Genomic DNA, 19,664 nt, shown 5'->3' with positions numbered 1-19,664 from the left:
GAGCTGCCACTCCAGGCCTGGCCTGGAAGCGGATAGTAAGCAAATAACCACGCACATGTGTAAATTTCAAATATGATCAAGGCGATGAAGGAAAGGTCTCAGCTGATGTCCCAGAAACAGAACCTACCCAGCTTATGTGCTCTTACAAAATGGAAAATAATGACTTAGGCTTTTTAATTGAGTGGTTTTTTTGTTTTTGTTTTTGTTTTCTTAAAGGAATGAATGCTGAAGGGCATCCTGTTGGGCTAGTAGAACTTTGTTTTTTATTTATTTACTTATTTATATTTGAGGGAAGGTCCACAGGGTGTTCAGGGTCTCACTACTAGATCAGATTCGTAGTGATCTGCCTGTTCACAACCTCCCAAGAGCTGGGGTTACAGGCATGCACCACCACACCGGGTCTCAATCACTGTTTCAGTGCACCTTGGGGGTGGGGCCAGCCCGGCAGGTCCCAGGGATTGAACCTCCAACCCCTGCGCCTGCTTGCAGGTGCTTTAATTTGCTGAGCTATTTGGCTGGCCCTGGGCTGGTAGAACTTTAAAGAAACTGAATCTCGTCACCCATATGCAAGAGTACTGTGAGCACCATGGACACTCCACCCTTCCCATAGGTGCTGCATGGTACGAGCAGTGTATTAGGTCTTCCTGTCACACAGAAGGAAGGAGCTGAAGGCCTGCACCCCAGCGGTGACGCTGCGCAGATGCGGGCCCTTAGCAGCCCCCCTGCTGGGGACGGCTTTCCTCAGAACCACAGCACCCCGTGCCCTGGAGAAGCAGCGCAGACTCACGGGCTGTGCTCAGTCACCTCTGAGCCTTGCAGCCTCCTCGGCCTCCTCGCCCTTCTGGCTCTGCAGCCTCACGCTCATGGCTGCTCCTTTCTCAGACCCAGGTCTTCCAACCCAAGGGAGTTTTAAGCCACCCAGATGGCCAGGCTTCAGCCGGGACTCTGATGCAGTGGAGTACAGTATACTAAGGCGTTCTAGGAGGTGCCACCTCTGCCCTGCTGCTGAGAACTCCTCACAGTCCCCTTCTCACCAGTCCCCTGGAGGCCTCTCAATCGTCCCCTTTCCCTAAGGCCACCCAGGGGACAGCCTAGCTGGATCCCTTAGCTGCTGTCCCCACAGTCCAGGTGAGTCTTGTGAACATGCTGCTGACATCAACCATCTCCCTGCGACTTTCTTACAAAATCAAGACTCCATAGTGTGAAGCCCCAACACAGCCCCAAACCTTTGCCCACCTCTGTCCTGGAGGGGGCTCTGCTCACAGTGAGGCTGGCCTCTTGTTCTTTCTTCTGTCTCCTGATCTCCATCTCTCTCGTGCTGGCTGCAGAGCATCAGAAACCTAAATCTGGGGCCAGGTCCCACCTGATTTGCGGGCTGCAGCCACGCAGCACACAGGCCGCACAGTCCACATCCTGGGGAGACCAGGAGGCTGATGAAAAGGCGCCTTGGACATGTGTCGTGGTGCCTGACACACAGCAGCTGCCCACAGGTCAGGGTGTGTCAATCTGTATCTACTAAAAGGTGCAGAACACACTGCATCTCTAAGATGCTGCCCGGGGCTACGGCCTAGGCCTGCAAAGAGATTTCTCTGGTCAGACTGCAAGAGAAGCCCTGAAACCCTCAACTACTTCAGCGTCCTTGTCAAGGCACAAGTTTCAGGGCCTCTGCCCGGGGGTGACCCGTGTGTGCCTTGAACTGCCGGGTGCATTCCCTTTACTCATGGTTAAGTGGAGGTGACAGGCCCAGCAGAGCCAGGGTTTGAAGCCAAGACGAACCCTTCTTACATCACAAGCAGGGCTGCCAGCGCGTCTCATGTCTGCTTAGATGAAGCTCTGGATTGGCGAAATAAAATTACATGTCCTCATTTTGTAAGTTTTCACCTTCAGAAAACAAAATGCCTTACTAATTTTCCTTTATGTGTTTAAGGCTTACCTCCAATTCCTTCGATGTCCAGAACGGGCTTTGCAGAGTTTTCCATGAGGGAGCGCCTGCGGGAGAAGCTGCAGGCTGCCAGGGTAAGAGGCTCCTGTGTCCCCGTCTCTGCTGGGTGCTGACTGCAGCTCTCCTGGGCGTGACCGGCTGGCTTCCCGCTCTGCAAACGCAGGCGCTGATCTGAGTGCTGCTCCCCGACTTCTCTTCCTCAGGCTAAATGTTCTTTTTTGTTTGTTTGTTTGGTGGAACCGGGGATTGAACTCAGGCTAAAATGTTAATGTAATGTTTTGTAATGTTAATGTAATGTTTTGCATTCACAAGAAAGCGAATTCCGTTTGAGAACTAACGCCTTTCTTCTAAGCCCTTTCCCTTGTTCCTGCCCCTTAAGCAGGAGGCACAGTGCGCATCTCGTACTGATTATTCTGTGCTGAGACAGAAGGGGATTGGGGTTTTCTCCGCAGCACAGCATTCCTGGTGTCATGTCACCGTCATTTTCTGTTTGACCTTTTAGTCCAAGGCTGAGAGCGTACTGCTGCAGGAAATTCCCACCCCGAGACCCAGGCGCCTGCGAAGTCCCGGCGAGAAAGTATCGGAGACTGGACTGGGCACGGAGGTAAGAAGGGACCCTTCGGCGGCGCCGCGCAGCTTCTCGCTTCTCTGTAAAGTAGGAAGGCTGCCCGAACTAGCCTGCGGTACTGCCTGTGCCGCGGCATCTCGGCCCGTCCTTGGCTCATGCTAAGCCCTCTCTGTTCAGGTTTGAGCCATCTTTAAAGGCTGGTCTTAGAGCAAAGGAGAAAATAGTCCCAAACATGTCGGTCAGTATCTCCCATTCACCGCCGCAGACCACTTAGTTTCATTTTCATTTCTTCCCCCTTTATGCTCAGCAGACCTTGGAGAAGAGCATAAAGGCAAGTCACAGAAACGCCAAACTGCAAGTGACACGCAGCAAGCGATCCACTCGATCGCTCCAAAATTTCTTTATGTGCCGCCCCAGCTCTATTTAGGTTACCCACAAGTTGCCCGTGGTAACATTGCCCCAGGGCACACCAGTTTAAGAACACTCCTTCTACCAGTGGCCAGCGGGCTCTGCACGCAGAACAGTGACCATCGCAGCCGGCCCCACGAGTCAGAGGGTGACAGACACGCTAACAGGTGGTGGAGGCACAGAGTGTTCTGTTACATGTGTAATATGAACAGGAGCCCGCAGAGATAGCTCAGCCTTGGACGCACCTTATATGAAATGTGAGGGTTTTTTCTTTGCTTTTAGTTTTTAATGTATTTGGTAAAGGGTCTCACTATGCAGCTTGGATTCACAGTGAGCCTCCTGTTTTCAGTCTCCCCAGCACTGGGATCACAGGAGTGTGCCACCACTCCCAGCTTCTGCGGCCAGCTCATCACACCTGTGGGCAGCATTGAGGTGGGCAGGGTCGGTGAGACATGCAGTGCCAGGGATTGAACCCTGGTCCCTGCACTTGCCTACGTAGGTGCTCAGTCCACTGAGCTATCTCACTGACCCTTGAGTTATTGTAACTAGGCAATGGTTTTCTTATATGTGATAACAAATGCACAAGCAGCCAAAGAATAAATAGATCCATGAAACTTCATCAAAGTTAAAAACTTATGTTTCAAAGGAAATCATCAAGGAAAAAAAAAAACACAAGAGTTTGTTCACAAATCACATATGTTGATTAATAGGAGAACTATATGTGATGCCTGCAACATTTTAAGGTTAGGGTGATTTTTAGGTAATTGGTAATAGTGATTAGTCATTTAAAAGAGATACGAGGGCCAAAAGTAATGTATTTTGTATTTATACTATACTAAAAGTACCGATGCTATTGGGTAGCTTATTTCTAAAAAGTGGCTCACCGACTAAATGCTACCAGGTCTGGACCTCACGTCTTGGAGCTGGATTCTGGGTTGGTGCACAGGAAGAATTGTTTGAAACAAGCATAAAAAGAAAGGGGGAAAAAAAAAGTGAAAAAAAAAATTTGAAAAAAAGGTGGCCAAGTTTATTCGAGAAAGTAAAGAGTGGAAGAGAAATTGACCCTGCAGGGCAACCTTGGGCCAAGTGAAGAGATGAACAGGCTAAGAGCAGAGATAAAAGTACTCACTGCATCTGAGAAACACAGCGTGGGCTACAGAGGAAGGGCTGCAGAGCACCAGCGCCTCGTGGCTGCCTTTCTCTTACGCTGTCCAAATCTCAAGAAAACCTGCGAGAACTTCTATATCCGGGTCTGAGAGGTGACACCGAGCACTCAAGGCTCAGGCTGTCACGTCCAGGCCATCGTGTGGGAAACCTGCTCGAGTTCTCCAGAGAAGGCCGCAGGCAGGGCCTGGGGCAATGTTCTGCACGTGTGGCTAATCTGGTAGACGGGTCACGCCTGCTTCTCGGCCGGCTTTTACCACGCCCTCACCTCCTGGCTCAGTGTGACTTGAGACAGTCTACTAGCTCAATCTAGTAGCGGGTCACAGAGCCTTCTTGGGAGGCTTGTCCCTAACATGGGAAAATACAACATCACCTGGGAGGTAGCATGTGGCAAGTTCATATCCCCCGAAATAGGTGGTTAAGAGCAGGAAAGGTTTACTGGGAAACAGGAACAGCTCTTGAGAGATGGGGGGGCACCAAAAGGGCGTTGCTGCTGGGGCCCCTACTTGGGGCAGGTTATACAGCAGAGCTACAATGTGGGTACAACATGCAGCAAACTGTACAAATGTATTACAGATAATAATTCTTGAAAATTTGTTTCACCACACTTAAGCATTTTACCATGTTTAGTGACCTTAAAATTGTATCTTACTTTTTTTAGATTTAGAATTTGGTGAAAATTAAATTAGGGGAAATGCTGGATGTCAGACACACAGAGTTCATATTCTCTCAAAAGTCAAACGGTGAACTCTAGGGAACAATGGAGGATAAGCATAGGAAGATTTTTTGGAGACTAGGAGTAGCTCCTGAGAGTTAGGAGGGTCCTGACTGGACTGCCAGGGAGCCCACCTCTCAAACCTTTTAAGTTTTACAGAACAAAATCATGAGATGAGTACAATGTGAGTCAAGATTATGATTAACCAATAAGACTGCAAGAATAGGTGCTTAGATAATGTTGATCTAGTGGCAGCAAGGGTACATGGGTGACATCGTTAACTTTGGTCTTACATCTATAGTTTTGTCTTTAGTCTTAGTGGGTGGAAGTGGACCGGCCCAGTATGACTAACAACTATATTTCCTCTAATTTGCTGCCTATGATAGGATTTTTATCAACTCCATAAATATTGTACTAAAACTACTAATACTAAACCAGAACACTCCAGTGAAATTATATTATCTGAACTCATCATCTATATCAACCAAATATAGACATGGAAGGAAACAAATGAATAAATTTTTAATCTCTGTATACATGTATTTTGCTACATAAGGATTTTAACTTACTATCGAGGACTACCTGAGCAGCTCTTCTTGGAAAAAGAGCAATTGTCTCCATTTTGGCTGAGCCTGACCCTATTTCCTTATATTAATATGTACAGAGCTGGCTAGGACTTCTCTTTATCCTTTCAATTGGCTTTAAGCAATGTATATTGGTCTAACCGAGGTGCTAATGGTAGTTTTTGAAGGCAGTATGCACGTTTCCCTGTTAACCCACACCTGCTGCTCTTTACTGTGAGCCAGGTCAAGACAGGCCGAAGAGGCAGTTTTCCACACTGCTGGCTGGGATGGAGCCTCGAGATAGAGGCTATGACTTCCAGGGCTTGAAAGATTACATCAGAGCTGAAGCACCAGACCCCTGAAACATTAGATACTATCTCAATAGCATAATGCAGATTACTTTCTCTGCATATCCTCTCTGCGTATGGCAGAGGCAAATGTAGGCCACCCACTTAGCTCAGCTCACAGTACTTACCTACTTCCCACAATTCTCAGTCATTCTTCCTCAAGCCACTCCTCTTCTACTGAATAAAACCCAGGTGCATCCCTGGGTCAGCCTCTTTGTTCTGGAAAGCCATCTTCGTGGCTGGACTTAGGGCCCCTGGGCTCCCCAATAATTATAAATATGTTTTAGTGTCTTTACTTTCACCATGGGTTGCACTGGGAGTGGTAGATTGGAATTTACTTGGTGGGATTCTAATAATGTATCTTCAGGATTATAAATATTGACTTTTTAGACCAAGACAAGAACCAGGAGGGGACTCCTACAACTTACTTATTTTCTAATCTACCCGTGGTAGACGTTTTGCCCAGTCTTAGGTTTTACTATGATCATCTTTCAGAGATCTCCAAAATCTAAAATTTGTTACATTTTACAAACTTGGTCAAATCTTAGAAAGTCTTCCTGACCAAACTCAGGGATTTAATCTTAATTCTACTTTGTATTTTGCACTGTTTATCTTTATACAACGTAATATTCCTCTGCTTTTTTCCTCAGCCTCAAAAATAACATTTAAAATTTTGGACTTGGCTGTGAAATATAACTCCATTTTGTTCTGCATTAGGAATGTATGCACCAGCACAACTTCAACTTTCATACAGTGGAGCTAACAGAAAGCTGTTTCTCTCTAGCATTACAATATGAGGAAATGGAGAAAAATATGGAATTTTATATAGTGCGATTTGTGTATATTTTCTTCTTACTGTGGTAGACTGCATACAACTGGCACTCTTGGTTTTTGTTTGCTTTGTTTTTAACAGCCATGAAGGGATTTATTTGGTAGAATTATGAAGAAATAGAATTGGTCCCCAAGATAAGAGGGTACAGTGTGTAGCAGGGAATATTTATCTATCTTTGGCAGTAGAAATCTATGAACTTTGTGAGACTGTTGGAAGCACTGTTGTGATTGTGGCTTAGAGGAAAAGGATGGATACCCACAGAAAGGTAATGGCCTGTTTTTGCAAGGGGAAGGCATAAGCCCCACTAATTTTTTTTTTTTTTTTTTTTTTGTATTTTTAGGGGAGGGTCTACAGGATCTCACTACTAGATTGGACTTGTAGTGATCCACCTGTTTACAGCTTCCCAAGAGCTGGGATTATAGGCACCTGCCACCACACCCAGTCTCAACTGCCACCGCAGCTCACCCTCCAGGGGCAGGGCCAGTATGGCAGGCCTAGGGAATCAAACCCCTGGCCCCTGCGCCTGCTTGCAGGCGCTTTAATCCACTGAGCTATTTGGCCAGCCCTTTGCAGTCCTTTTAAAAGTAGTTTTTGAGTTAGGATTTTCCTTGTCTCCTTTCCATCCCTGTTTCTTCCACCCTATCTTATTCCCGTTCCCACTTTACAGTACTTTGACTCTTTATTCTTAAAGGCTGTAGAAGGGCCAGGGCTCCAACTTCTTTTAACTGCTTCAGGCAGAGGAGGGGCATAAATGCTGTGTAGCCAGGGAGCAAAAGGCTCATGCTGGTGGCTGTAAAGGACACAAAGGAAGATGGATTTTGTTGTTTGGGGAACATCATTTTTTGGTAGTCCACAAAAGACATAAGAACAGTAGCAAATCATTGACATTTCTGCGTCATTCTATAGCCATGTTAAAAAGCAGGGGGTAATATTAATAGGAGCACACTGAGGAATACCAGTAGTAGCTCAAAAAGTTGAAGTCACACAAAACTAAGCAGCTTTGGGCATAAGCCTTTTACTTTCAACATTCACTTCTATTTGTCTAGTGGTTCTAACCCAAGTACAGCAGGCAGTTTCACAGCATGTAGGCTTTCTTCTTGTCAAAGAAGTCTAATGTTTTCTTATTTTTTACGTAACAATCACAAAAGAATATACAAAGCAAAGCTACCTATGTTTTTGTGATCATTGGCCATTAAAATTTTTTACTGGATCTGCCCCCTGTTTTATAGACCTGAAGACCTTATACAGTAGATATCCAGATAATATAAGCATATAAAGTTAGCTTATACCATGAAGATGACAAAGCTTAGTAGTGAGAATATATTGCCGGTCCTATTCTCACAGCACTGCTGTACAAGGAGCCAGGTGTTTACTGCAGTGTACTTGGAATTACATTGATTACATTTGGGCTGTGGCCATGGAGGTCCAACTGCCATGAGTAGAATTTCACAGCACTTCACCTCTGCTGCACCAGGAACCTGTGTTTCCATCCAGGGGTTTCCTGCCTCTCTGGAAGTCCTGTGAAGACCTGCACAGCCATTCTGAGGCATACACAACCCGGAAACACCAGGGCTTAAAACCCCTGGGACAACCTTTGAACAGTCAGGGGCCATTAGGTGGATAAGTGCTCTACCTGGCCTTCTGAGAATTCCCAGTGACAGTGAACTCTCTTCTCCATTGTCATCACCAGCTCTAGAAAGTTCTCATGGGTTGGCTTGCCATCCTGTTTTATTGTTTCCCATTTCCAACTCCTATTGTTTGATATCAGCCCTCAAAATCAACCTCAGACTCAAGAACCCTTTTCTTCAGGCTTTGGTGTCTGGCAGACTAACATAGAACATAGTCATACTACGTGCATACAAGCCAGGGGAACTAAAGACAGGCATTCAGAAGAAAACCACTCATGTGGTAATAATCACAAGCATCAATGAGCCCGTGGTTTCTGTTTTATGTACATCAGCCCATGCTCAGACTAATGGCATAAGAAGGATCACTGGTAGAGTTAGAACTCTGGAGACCATGGTAGCAATTACCTGGCTTGTACAGAACAGCGCTTGATGTGACTCAGAGAAGATCGTGAAAAAGAAAGTGCATTTTAGGATAAAGGGTCAGAAAGAAGTAGTTCAGCTGGTCTTGAAGAACAAGAACTTGTATAATAGGTCACTGTCAAAACACAAGTACATTAAAAATGTAGAAAATTCCCTTTGGGACATGTGTGTAGCATGTATAGAATTTTGAATCTCATGTTTCGACACGGATCCTATCCCCAAGGTACATAGAAATATTCCAAATGTGCAAATATTCCAAAATCTGAAGAAAAAAAAATCCAAAATCCAAAACAGTGCTGGTCCCAAGCATTTCAGGTAGGGGATTCTCCAGCTGTGTAGGCAAAAGGCTCAGTGCACCAACATGGCCAGCTGGCCAGAGGCCCAGCAATAACGGGAGGTGCGCCCTGCTGGGAGCTGTTGGGCTTATTCACATCCACACATCTGTGCTCTACAGACTTTGTTTGGAAATGAGCTTCTGTGAAATGGATCATCTATTGATCTATGGGATGAAGTAACCCTTTCTCAAGTGTGAAAGTTTGCATTTGCTTAATCTTGAGAGATAGCATTGAGTAAGAAAAAATTCAGCCACCTTAAGCTTCCGCTGTAGCTGATGCCTGTGAGCACTTCCTTTCTGCGCAGTGAGAAGGTGCGTCGACTTCGCAAGACAGGTCTTCCCAAGGTCAGCCCTAGATCTGGGACAGCCGCATCGCCTGAGTGACATGGTTTACCTGTCTTTCTTCCCCTCATACAGCCGAGTGAAGAGGTACAGGCAGCTCACCACAGAGACGATTCCACAAGTTATTCGAGAATAAAGTTTCGTGATGCGGTACAAAAAATCAAGTCTAAACCCCAGGTAAGAATGCTATTATTATTATTATTATTATTATTATTATTATTGTTATTATTATTTTGGTACCGTGGATCAATTTTTTTTTCCTTTCAGACTGAGTCTCACTGTATCATTCAGGCTGGCCTTGAACTCACTACACAGGCCTCCCAAGTGCTGGGATTACAGGCATGCACCATCACACCCTGTCTTTTAAAATCATGGTTCTTCTTTGTGTTTTTCAACAACATCTATTATGAGATGACAACCTATGTACCTGACCTTTATTGTCATAGAACATAAAAGAAAAAAGAATGAGAAAGGTTCCTATTTTCAGCTCTAATAGAATCTAGCTGGAGAGACAGCAACAGCATCTTGTTTGAGGAATGTGGGTGCACGGGGAAGTGGAGATGTAGGGGTGGGCAGTTTGCTCTGCTCTGAAACTGCACCACTTTTCATTATGGGGAGAAAAGGAGGGAGTGTACTAATGCAAGAGTCTAAGGAAGATTTCAATCCAAAGATCTAAAGGCAGGTAAGGTCATCTTTTAAAAAGAAGATTAATGAATCTTACTTTTTTTTTTTTTTTTTTTTTTGGTACCAGGAATCAAACTCAGGACCTTGCACTTGCCAGGCAGGCACTTATGCCACTGAGCTATACCCCGGCCCACCTTTTTCAAAGTTAAATAAAGCTGTCTGAATATTGGCCTATAGCACAATGAATTTGCTTTTTGATATGTTAATAACATTTTCTGAAGTTTTTATTCATATAGATATTATATTGACATCCTTACTAGAATGTAAATGATTGTTAGTTTTTGCAAAAGTAACTACATTTACATATTTAAAATAGGCATCAAATAAACACCTGTCAGTTTTGTTAAAATTCATTACCAGAACTTAATCAAGTTAATCTTCAACCAAGATAACCACTGTTTGAAGTTTCTGTTCTTGTTGCTGAGTGTGTGTGTGTGTGTGTGTGTGTGTGTGTGTGTGTGTGTGTGTTACTGGGGATGAAACCCAAGGCCTTGGCACTAAGCTACAACCCCAGCCCTCTATGTTTTGTTTTGAGGCACCCTCTCACCAAGTTGGCCACGCTGGGCCCACCTGCCTCAGCCTCCCGCAGTGCTGGGATTCCAGGCATGGCACCATGCTGAGCTTGGGCAGGGCTTGCGTGTTCCAGTAGCTTAAAGCTGCTGTGTCCCCCATTCTCCTTAGGCGCCCCCTGGCTTCCCTTCTGCAGAAGAGGCCTGTAACTTCTTCACCTTCAACTTTGACCCCGAGCCAGAGCAACCTGCGCTAAAAGCAAAAGGAAAAGACAGAGATGGAGCCAAGCAGGAGGAGGAGGAGGGGGAGGAAGAATCCCCGGCAGGAGGCGTGAGCAGAACGGTATTTAGTATCCTAGTGACGGGCAGCGCGCGTGGGGAAATGGGTGAGGGTCACAGCCTCTCCTGGAGGAAGGTGCCAAGGAAAAGCCTGCCCCGAGGTACCCCACGCCTCGCCCACAGCCCAGGCCAGAGCAGAGGGACAGCGGCCCAGGGAAGAAGCAGCCGTGGCTTTCCATAGCTCAACTGCACCCACAATGTGCAGTGGGGGCTTTGATTAAATCCGCCTGCCCCCCGCCTGCAGGGAAAACAAAATGAAGTAATGTGGCTCGCAGATTTTTTTTCTTGCTGTTCTTCTTCCTAGAACAATTAGAATTCATTTCATTTCACACGCACAGTGGTTTTCTCTCCAAGGCAAGTAAAACCTCTAATTCTCTCTCCACCATCTTACAAGCCAGTGACTTCTTGTGCCCAATAGCAAGCGCAAGCTGCCGCTCGTATTCCGTAATTGTGAATGATAGAAAAGATTAAAAAGAAAATGTAACCGTATGAAGCAAGGATCTTGCTCCTTTTTGAAAAACAAAAATTAGTTTTGAACAGTTACAGAAAAAAGAACAATTGTGCATGTTAATGGGATACTTCTGGGCAGTTTTTTTGTTTTGTTTTGACTTGGCGACACTTGGGATGGGACCCAGGGCCTTGTGCGTGCTAGGCAAATGCACTGCCATGGAGCCATGGTCCTGGCCCTGGAGAGTGTTCTGGAACAGACGTTCCTCCACGGAGAATTACAAATGACCAGTAAGCACATGAAAAGACGCTGACCATCAGTAGTGGCCAGGGAAATGCAAATTAAAGCCATAATGAGATACTGCTTTACATCCTGCAAGTGGCTACGACCTCAGCGGAAGTAAAGAGGGGAGGAGTGCGGAGAAGGGGCATCATTGTGCATGGCTGGTAGGCATGTGGAATTGTGTAGCTGTTGTTACGAACATAAGGCAGTTCTTCAAACTTTAAGAGGAATTGCTGTGTCATCCCACAATCTTCTCTGAAGATAGCTTCTCCCCACAAAATTGAAAACACAGACTTGAATAAGAAATTGTGGACCAGGGTTCCCAGCAGCCCAAAGGTAGAAGCAACCCCTACCTGTGTACTTCTTGACAGATAAATAAAATGGGTCCTGTAACTCATTATCATTCAGCCTCCAGGAGGATACCTTGAGGACGTTATGCTAAGTGACACTTAGGAAAGGACAAATATTTTTTTTTATTTTAATTTGTGTGTGTGTGTGTGTGTGTGTGTGTGTGGCCAGCTCAGCCCACCAGGGGGCGGAGCTGGCTGGCATGTGGTGCTGAGGGATTGAACCGCGGTCCCTTTGCTTTGCTAAGCTTGTTCTAAGTAGGTGCTTTAGACCACTGAGCCATCTCACCAGCCCAGGAAAGGACAAATATTGTGTGATTTCATTTATATGAGTACTTAGAGCAACCAAAATCGTACAGAAAGGAAGTAAGCGATAGTTGACAGCTTCCACGGGAGGAAGGAGTTGGAAATCAGGGCGCAGGGCTTAGTGGGGCAGAGAGCTGCAGTCTGGGAAGATGTGAAAATTCTGAAGGTGCATCTGAAGAGTTAATGTTAGTGAACTACGGACACTTAGGATGAATGTTATGTTACATACATTTTACAATATTAAAAATAAAAAGAGAAAACACACCAGACCATTTCAATTTGCATAGTTGGCATTTTTCTGGGCTTAACCACTAATCTCCCTTGAAAAATCCTCCTAGGAATGTATCTTCTTACTGAGATCTTGGAGCACGGGACTTTTTCAGCATATTCTATAATTGTTACTTTACAAATCAACAGTTCAGCTGTCCTGGCTCAGGATCTCTCATCAGACTGTAGACAAGACAGCCAAGTCCACAGGAGGCATCTAGAAGCCAGACTGGGACTGGGAGGGTTTCTGTCCAAGGTGGTGCATCTGCCCTGGCCCTGGGGATGTCCTGGGCATGGCGTGGGTGTTCTCAGGGCCCGACAGGTGGCTTCCCACAAAGCAAGTGACCTGAGAAGAAAGCAAGGGAGAGGAAAGGGAGGGGGAGTTGGCTCCATCTTGTGAATGCAAAGCTTTCCATTTCCGAGCATCTTCTGAAATCGTGACGCTTGTCCCCAGAAGCTACTTCTTTGCTCTGGCTTTTTACTTCCAGGGGAGCTGTGTGCAGCCCTGTTCTGGTCTGCCTGGACAATTTTTAAGTATTGCTGTGCTCAGAGGGGGTCTGAACATTCTGGGTGGTGTCAGACAGCCTGGAGGCCCCTGCCTGGCTGCCTTTTCTGTCTTCTCAGCACAATGCCCAGTTTGCTTTCGTCCTCCACAAAGCGGAGGAGGTGACGCAGGAGCAAGACAGAGGACGCGCTGCCATTGGTGACTTTTTCCACTTTCCAGCGTTTTGGGAGTGCTGGGCCTTGAGGTCATGCTGAGAGCATATTTTCCACAAAGACAGACTTCTCCCTTAATATTTTGCACATTTGGGGAGAAAATAGTAGGTGGCACATAGCTAGGCTGCCCCCAGTCTTCAGATCCTGTTCGAACACAGATGCCAGGCTCAAATGTTTAGAGAAGAAAAGGAAAGGGAAAGGGAGGAGATGGAGAAAATTTTGGGAAAATACTGAAAGAAAATGCCTATACTTCATATATTTCTTAGATTGCTGTGCGCATAATGTAGTTTCATCCTCACCAAGTCCTGAGAGGTAAGCTGTGCTAGCATCCTCGTTCCCGGGAAGAACACTGAGGATCAGAGGTTCCCTCAAGTCCCCGGAGGCCGAGCTGCCTGGGCACGTGGCCCTGCTACCCTTTGCTCCTGGGCCAGCGCTGCCATAGGAGGGGTTCGCTACGCATAACCAGTTAGGAGCCCCAGTTCTCTGCATTGTTCCGGATTCTAGTTCCTTTGCTCACCTCTTCTCTGACTCAACCTGCTCTGCTTTTGACGTCTCCCATGTGTATTGAATGGTGGAAAACAAACAGGCGAGCCCATGTTTTATTTATGAAATGCTACATGGTTCTACGCCTTCATTATTTAAAAAAGAGACAATTCAGTTTTGCTGTAAGACATTTTAGCTTTGATGAGTCCAGGGTGAGAAATCATTTTCCTAATAAACCAAGAATCTTGGCGCGACTTTTCCTTGATGTGTTTTCACATCATGCAGGATGACGAAGAGCTGCTCGGTGACCGTGACACCAAGGACTTCCTGCTGGGCCTGGATCCTGCGGCTGAGGACTTTGTGGCCATCCGTCCTGCAGAATATGAAGGCGTCCACACCCGGCTGGAAAAGGAAAAGGAAATCCTCTTCGTCCCCAGTAGGCGAGCAGGTCCTGGTTCTTTTTTATTTCTCTGCTCCGATTAAACATCTTCATCTTCCTGCAGATGAAATGTGCCTGCCATCAGAGGTGTGATCAAAAGGCATAGTGAAACTTTATGTTCTTAAAATATATTTACTACAATAAAAGATTTATTGCCGTCACTCCCTCACAGCACTCCTCCTCCTTTCGTGCACACTTGTCCCTTCGTTCCACCACTTTCTGAAGCAGCTCTGCACGTTCTCTTTCATGAGTGTCATCATCAGGTATGGCGAGCTACTCAGCGAATGCTGCCACTGAGTTTCAGTCACTGGACAGGTGGGCCGTAAAAACATCACCCAGTGTCTTCCTTCACCTTACACACCCGACCTGCCCTCAGGAGGATCCAGGCTCCTCCCCAAGGCCAAAACAACTGTGAAAGATAAACATTTTTAATCAATTGAGGATGTTAAAGCAGCTCCAATAGCACACTTGAAGACACTCATGAAAGAGAACTGCCAAGGGCCGGCCAAATAGCTCAGTGGATTAAAGCATCTGCAAGGCAGACTTAGGGGCTGGGGGTTCAATCCGCAGGTTTGTCATGCAGGCCCCGCCTCCCGGGCGTCCTGAGACTGGGATTGAGACTGGGCGTGGTGGTACGCACCTGTAATCCCAGCACTTGAACAGGCAGATCACTACAAATCCAATCTAGTAGTGAGACTTGAATACCCTATAGACCCTTCCCTCCCCCTCCAAAAAAAAAAGAGAAAGAAAGAAAGAAAGAAAGAAAGAAAGAAAGAAAGAAAGAAAGAAAGAAAGAAAGAAAGAAAGAAAGAAAGAAAGAGAACTTCCAGGACCACTTGAGAAAGTAACGAGAGTGATGGGCCAAGTGTTGCAAAGCAAAGGGGAGTATTTCAAGGAGGAGGAGGATGGCAAAGTATCTTTCACTGTAAAAAAAAAAAAAAAGTTTTAAATTTAAATGTCCACTATGTTTTTTTAATCATCATCATATAAGGATGACCCATTTCCAAAACTGATTCTGTTTGCTAATCTGATCTAACAATTAAGAAATTTCTTCAGACCAAAAATGAAGGGCATGGAAAAATTCATTGCATTGATTCTTACTCAGAGCACAGCAGAAGGAACTCCACTGTGCTGGGGGATCCCTGCACCCAATGGGGGGCAATTTCTGGGGTCCAGGAGGAGTGAGCCCCCGAGGATCGGGCTGTGTGAGCTTCCTCGCCTCCCACCCTCGGGCACAGAGCCGGCCACCTCCTGAGCCCCCATTCCTGCCAGGCCTGCTCGCTACCCTTGGCCTTTGCTCTCTTCTCTGCGCACCAGGGTGCCCTGGCCCCACTTGGTGCTAGCAATCCAGACGAACAGGAGCAGAGTACCCACGTACTCCAGTGGGGCCTGTTCTGGTCTATGATGGCCCAGGCTTTGCTTTACTTTCTTTCTGATGCCATTTGGGAGGAGAAGAAGGGAACAAGAGCATCTTGGTGGGATTTAGGAAGATCAGTTTCCTGTTAATGTGCCCTGTTCTATCAAGTTCCAAAGTTGAATCAAGGACAAAGTGTTGTTTCATTCTGAAAGGTCATGTGAGTCACGTGTCTCCAAAATATTGAAACTTAACAGATATCCCACATTTCTTTCCAAAATAGGTAGCTATCAAGAACTACCCAGAGGAGATGGCTTGGGCCCCCCAATGTCACCAGCGCACGCGCATCCTGTGCACGCTCTGTCCGCCTTGTACTCTCCTAAGGGTGTGCTGCACATGGGCTGCTGTTACCCCATGCCCTGCAAATCCTACCCTGCACACACAGCTAATGTTGTTCTGCCAGTTTAGAGATGCAGGAACAGGAACCCAAAGGGTTGGCCTCTGAGGTAGGAGGTGGTGGAAGCGGGTTCGGCTCTAGGTGGCCCCCCTGCCCCACAGTCAGCTGTTCTGTGTGCCCATGTTTCTTCGGGGTACAAAAGAAGACATTTGTGGTCGCCGCTGCTGGAAAGCAGATTGCCAGTTATGTCTTCATCCAGAGCTCCACTGTCAGGCCTCCCTGATGCCAGCTGAGTTGGGGCAGAGGTCAGGGGGACCACAAGCAACCACCCTTATTGGGGCTGAAGCCAACATGGCCAGAAATGAGAGCTCAACAGGAACCCTGATAGAGGGGTGTGGCGCCCTGGCTGCTCTGAGCAAGGAATCCAAGGGAAGCGGCTTCCACCCTGTTCCCATCCCAAGGAGGGCAGGTGAGGAGGCATTGGGGGTCCAAGCAGAGCAGAGTGAGGGACCCAGCAACTCAGCCCACCCAGTGAGGCCTGATCGAGCTCCTTTATGCCTTGCCTGAAGATGGGAGAACATGAAGCTACCTAAAAATGAGTTTGGGGATTTCTGGCAGTTGTGAGTGTAGAGAAAACCATTTGAACGAACAGCCTTGCCTTATGTGTAGGTGACCAAAAGCCTTTGCTCCATGCTGTGCTGTCACTCTTGCTGGGCCAGTGACTCCCAGGAGAGCCTGCACCCACCCTGGGGGCATGGAAAGGGCCTGTGGAGATGCTGCTCGCACATTTCCAGAGCCCTGTGCTTTCTCAGTTTGAGTCTGTACACTGTCGTGTAATAAATACGTATACACAGTGAGGGAACAAGCAAGGATGTGCTCGGGAGCTGTGCTGAGCCTTGGGGTGTGATGAGGTGACATCAGCTGTGTGGGTGGAAGGGAAAGACGGGCTCACCCCGGGTCTATGGGGACCAGAGTAGAGTGCTGGGGGCACTGACGTGACCCGGCATGATGCCAAGATGGCAAATCAGGCAAGTCAGCTGCTCTCCTGTTGTGGGGCTGGTGACACAGGGGAAAACTCCCAGCCTGAAAGGTGCCCAGGCTAGCTCGTGTTCCCTAAAACTGAAGAGTGAATTTTATGAACAGTGGAGGTTAAGAGCAGAACATATTTATTGAGGGAAAGAAAGCTTCTGTCCAAGAGCGGGACAGAGGGGGACCCAAGTGGGTTGCCAAGGGACTTGACCTTTCTAGAGATTTTATAGAGCAAAAACTGCAATGTGGGGCTGGTCCAAACTGGGAGACATGGGAACTCTGTAGGTGGGCCTGAGGACAGACGAAACTGCAGTCAGCCAATGAGAGCACAAACACAACTTCTCAGGTAACACTGATTAAGTCCGGATCAAATTGGGAAGCGAGTCACATAGCAAGTGACTCTGAATACAGAACAGGGGCTTCTGGAGGGGGCTGGGTTAGTAACTTTTTCTGGCTTTTTCAAAGTAATGGAGACCTATTTAGAAAATCAATCCCTGATGTCCATCCCTAGGGAGGTACGCAGCTACACTTATTTAACCTTTGTCTTGAGGTCTGGCCCACAGCAGAGATGCCTGTCTCTCCCACAGTTGCAAGGCATCTCATATTCCACACTGGCTCCTTGAGAACTGAGCCCTGTCTGACTGCCTACCATATTTCTAACTCAGCCTCCTGCAGCACTGAGAGTGGAGTAACGGGGCCACACAGCCCACCTTGCACAGGGCCTCCCCTCCTGTCTCTCTAAGCCGCTCTGGCACCGTGGCCCCTGGCCTTGTGAGAGTCACAAATCTCGCCCGCTCACAACCCAAGCCCCCATCTGTAACCCTAGCACTCAGCAGGCTGAGGCAGATGGATCTCCCCCAGTTTCATGCCCTCCTGGGCTACATAGTGAGTTTGAGGGTCCCCCCTCCGGGCTGCATAGCAAGCATAGTGAGACTGTCTCAAAACTCAAGAACAAGCACTCACCTCAGCAACACTACACACATACAAAAGTCATTGTCACTGCCTGTCACTCCCTCTGGGATCTAAGCTGGACCAGACAGCGGTAGCCTGGGCCTGATCCCAGAGCTCTTGAGCTGCTGGCCCTGGGAGTGTCTCTGAGATTTGTCCTATGAATAAAAAAAAGATTGAAAAAAATAAATGAGGTAATGATCACATTTACTCGGTGAAAAAAAAAAAAACCTTTTCTGCAGTGCTGAGGTTAAAATCCAAGGTCCCCTGCAGGCTAGGCAACCAGCCTACCACTGAGCTAAACCTCCTGCTTTCCAAGTTCTTAATTTACAGAACAATTGCTTATCAGTGACCTATGTGGTTTTCTCAGGAACCCAGTAAATAGAAACCCTCATCTCTGTTGTGAGAGGAAAGAGCTCAAAAGAATGAGTGGCGGCTAAAGAGTAACCAAGACTGCACCTTACTCTTTTTCTCTTTCTAGATTTTGTTTTGTTTTGCGTAACCGGGGATTGAACTCAGGCCCTTGTGCTTGCCAGGAAAGCACTTATTCTACTGAGCTATCTCCTGGCACCTTAGTTTAGTTTTTTGAGGCAGGGTCTGACTATGTAGCACAGACTGGCCTCCAGCTCACACCAATCTTCCTGCCTCAGCACCCCATCCTCCCACCCCACCAACCCTGTCCTCATGCCCCCCACCGCTCCACCCCGCTGGGGATGCAGCCATGCTCAGCTCTGCTCTACACTTGTCCTCGCGTTGAGTTAGGTCCTGAATTATTTCGATGTTATCGCTTCCATGCCTGATCCAGCATATGCAAATGCATGCTAGTACACATGAGTGCATTCATTTGGCTTCCTCCCTGCTGCTAGCATTCCTCCAGGAAACTCGTGGTTTCCATGGACACAAAAGCATCTCCAGGCCCTTAATGGTGAGACCGCCGCGCACGTTCATGGTATTTCTTTCTGAACCCTGTAGTGCCCACCTACAAGAAGCTTCCCGAGAACGTGCAGCCCCGGTTCCTGGAAGACGAGGGCCTGTACACGGGGGCAAGGCCAGAGATGTCACGCACCAACCAGAACATCATGGAGAACCGGCTGCTGCAGCAGGATCCCGTGAGTGCTGCTCGCACCCCACCCTCCGCTGGCTGCTTCCAGGCTTCCACTACCTCCGATGTTGGCAGTCTTCCCCCATTCAGAGAACGCTTTTGTTGAGAGATCGAGTCTCACTATCCAGTGCTAGCTCACTTTGCGTTACGCAGCCCAGGCTGGCCTCAGACTTGTGGGGATCCTCCTGCCTCAGCCTCCAGACTGCTGGGAATACTAACATGTGCTGCAGACAAGGCTAATTTTTAAAATTCTCTTTAGATACGTTGTTCTCAGGTTCAGGTTTTTCTCTCCTGATTATTTCTCCTTAAATCTTTAATGAATAGAAATAAAATTTTCCTTAAGTATTCATTTAAGCTTTTTCTAAAACTTTCTTGGGGGCGGCCAGAAATGCTGGCCTCATTTAACTGTAGGAGTGTGCTGGTACAGACTGCTTGCCATAGGAAACAGAGACGGTGTAAGCTCTATGGGGCAGGAGGAGGTGCATACTTGGACACAGAGTTTTCTTGTCAATGTTCTGTCTGCTTTGTAAACCGTTTTCTGTCAAATAGAAAAAGATATATTTCTTGCCTCTGTTTGATCTGCAGGGTCGAAAATGGTTTGGCGATGATGGCAGAATCCTGGCCCTGCCGAGTCCCATCAAGCCCTTTCCCTCCCGGCCCCCGCCATTGGCCCAGGAGCTGAGTGACAAGGCAGGACTGGAGACGCTGTACAAAAAGGTACACATGTGCACACACACATTCTCTCTCTCT

General features: G+C 47.2%; 1 protein-coding gene across 3 annotated transcripts in view; it reads left to right on the top strand.

Annotated features, from left to right (window-relative positions):
- Cc2d2a (coiled-coil and C2 domain containing 2A) overlaps positions 1-19,664 on the top strand; it is a 123,905-nt gene that overhangs the window by 29,262 nt on the left and 74,979 nt on the right. For 2 of the 3 annotated variants that reach the window (XM_023699596.1, XM_004624556.2), the window contains exons 5-11: positions 1,928-2,016; positions 2,445-2,546; positions 9,339-9,440; positions 10,629-10,799; positions 13,931-14,093; positions 18,785-18,921; positions 19,500-19,631. In XM_023699596.1, coding sequence (XP_023555364.1) covers positions 1,928-2,016; positions 2,445-2,546; positions 9,339-9,440; positions 10,629-10,799; positions 13,931-14,093; positions 18,785-18,921; positions 19,500-19,631 — 896 coding nt within the window. The remainder of the gene's footprint in view (positions 1-1,927; positions 2,017-2,444; positions 2,547-9,338; positions 9,441-10,628; positions 10,800-13,930; positions 14,094-18,784; positions 18,922-19,499; positions 19,632-19,664) is intronic. The other variant, XM_023699587.1, reaches the window with a different exon arrangement.

This window comes from Octodon degus, unplaced genomic scaffold (genome assembly GCF_000260255.1).
Source record: "Octodon degus isolate 3935 unplaced genomic scaffold, OctDeg1.0 scaffold00006, whole genome shotgun sequence".
NCBI classification, from domain to species: Eukaryota; Metazoa; Chordata; class Mammalia; order Rodentia; family Octodontidae; genus Octodon; species Octodon degus.
This window is presented reverse-complemented; position numbering and strand designations above follow the sequence as displayed.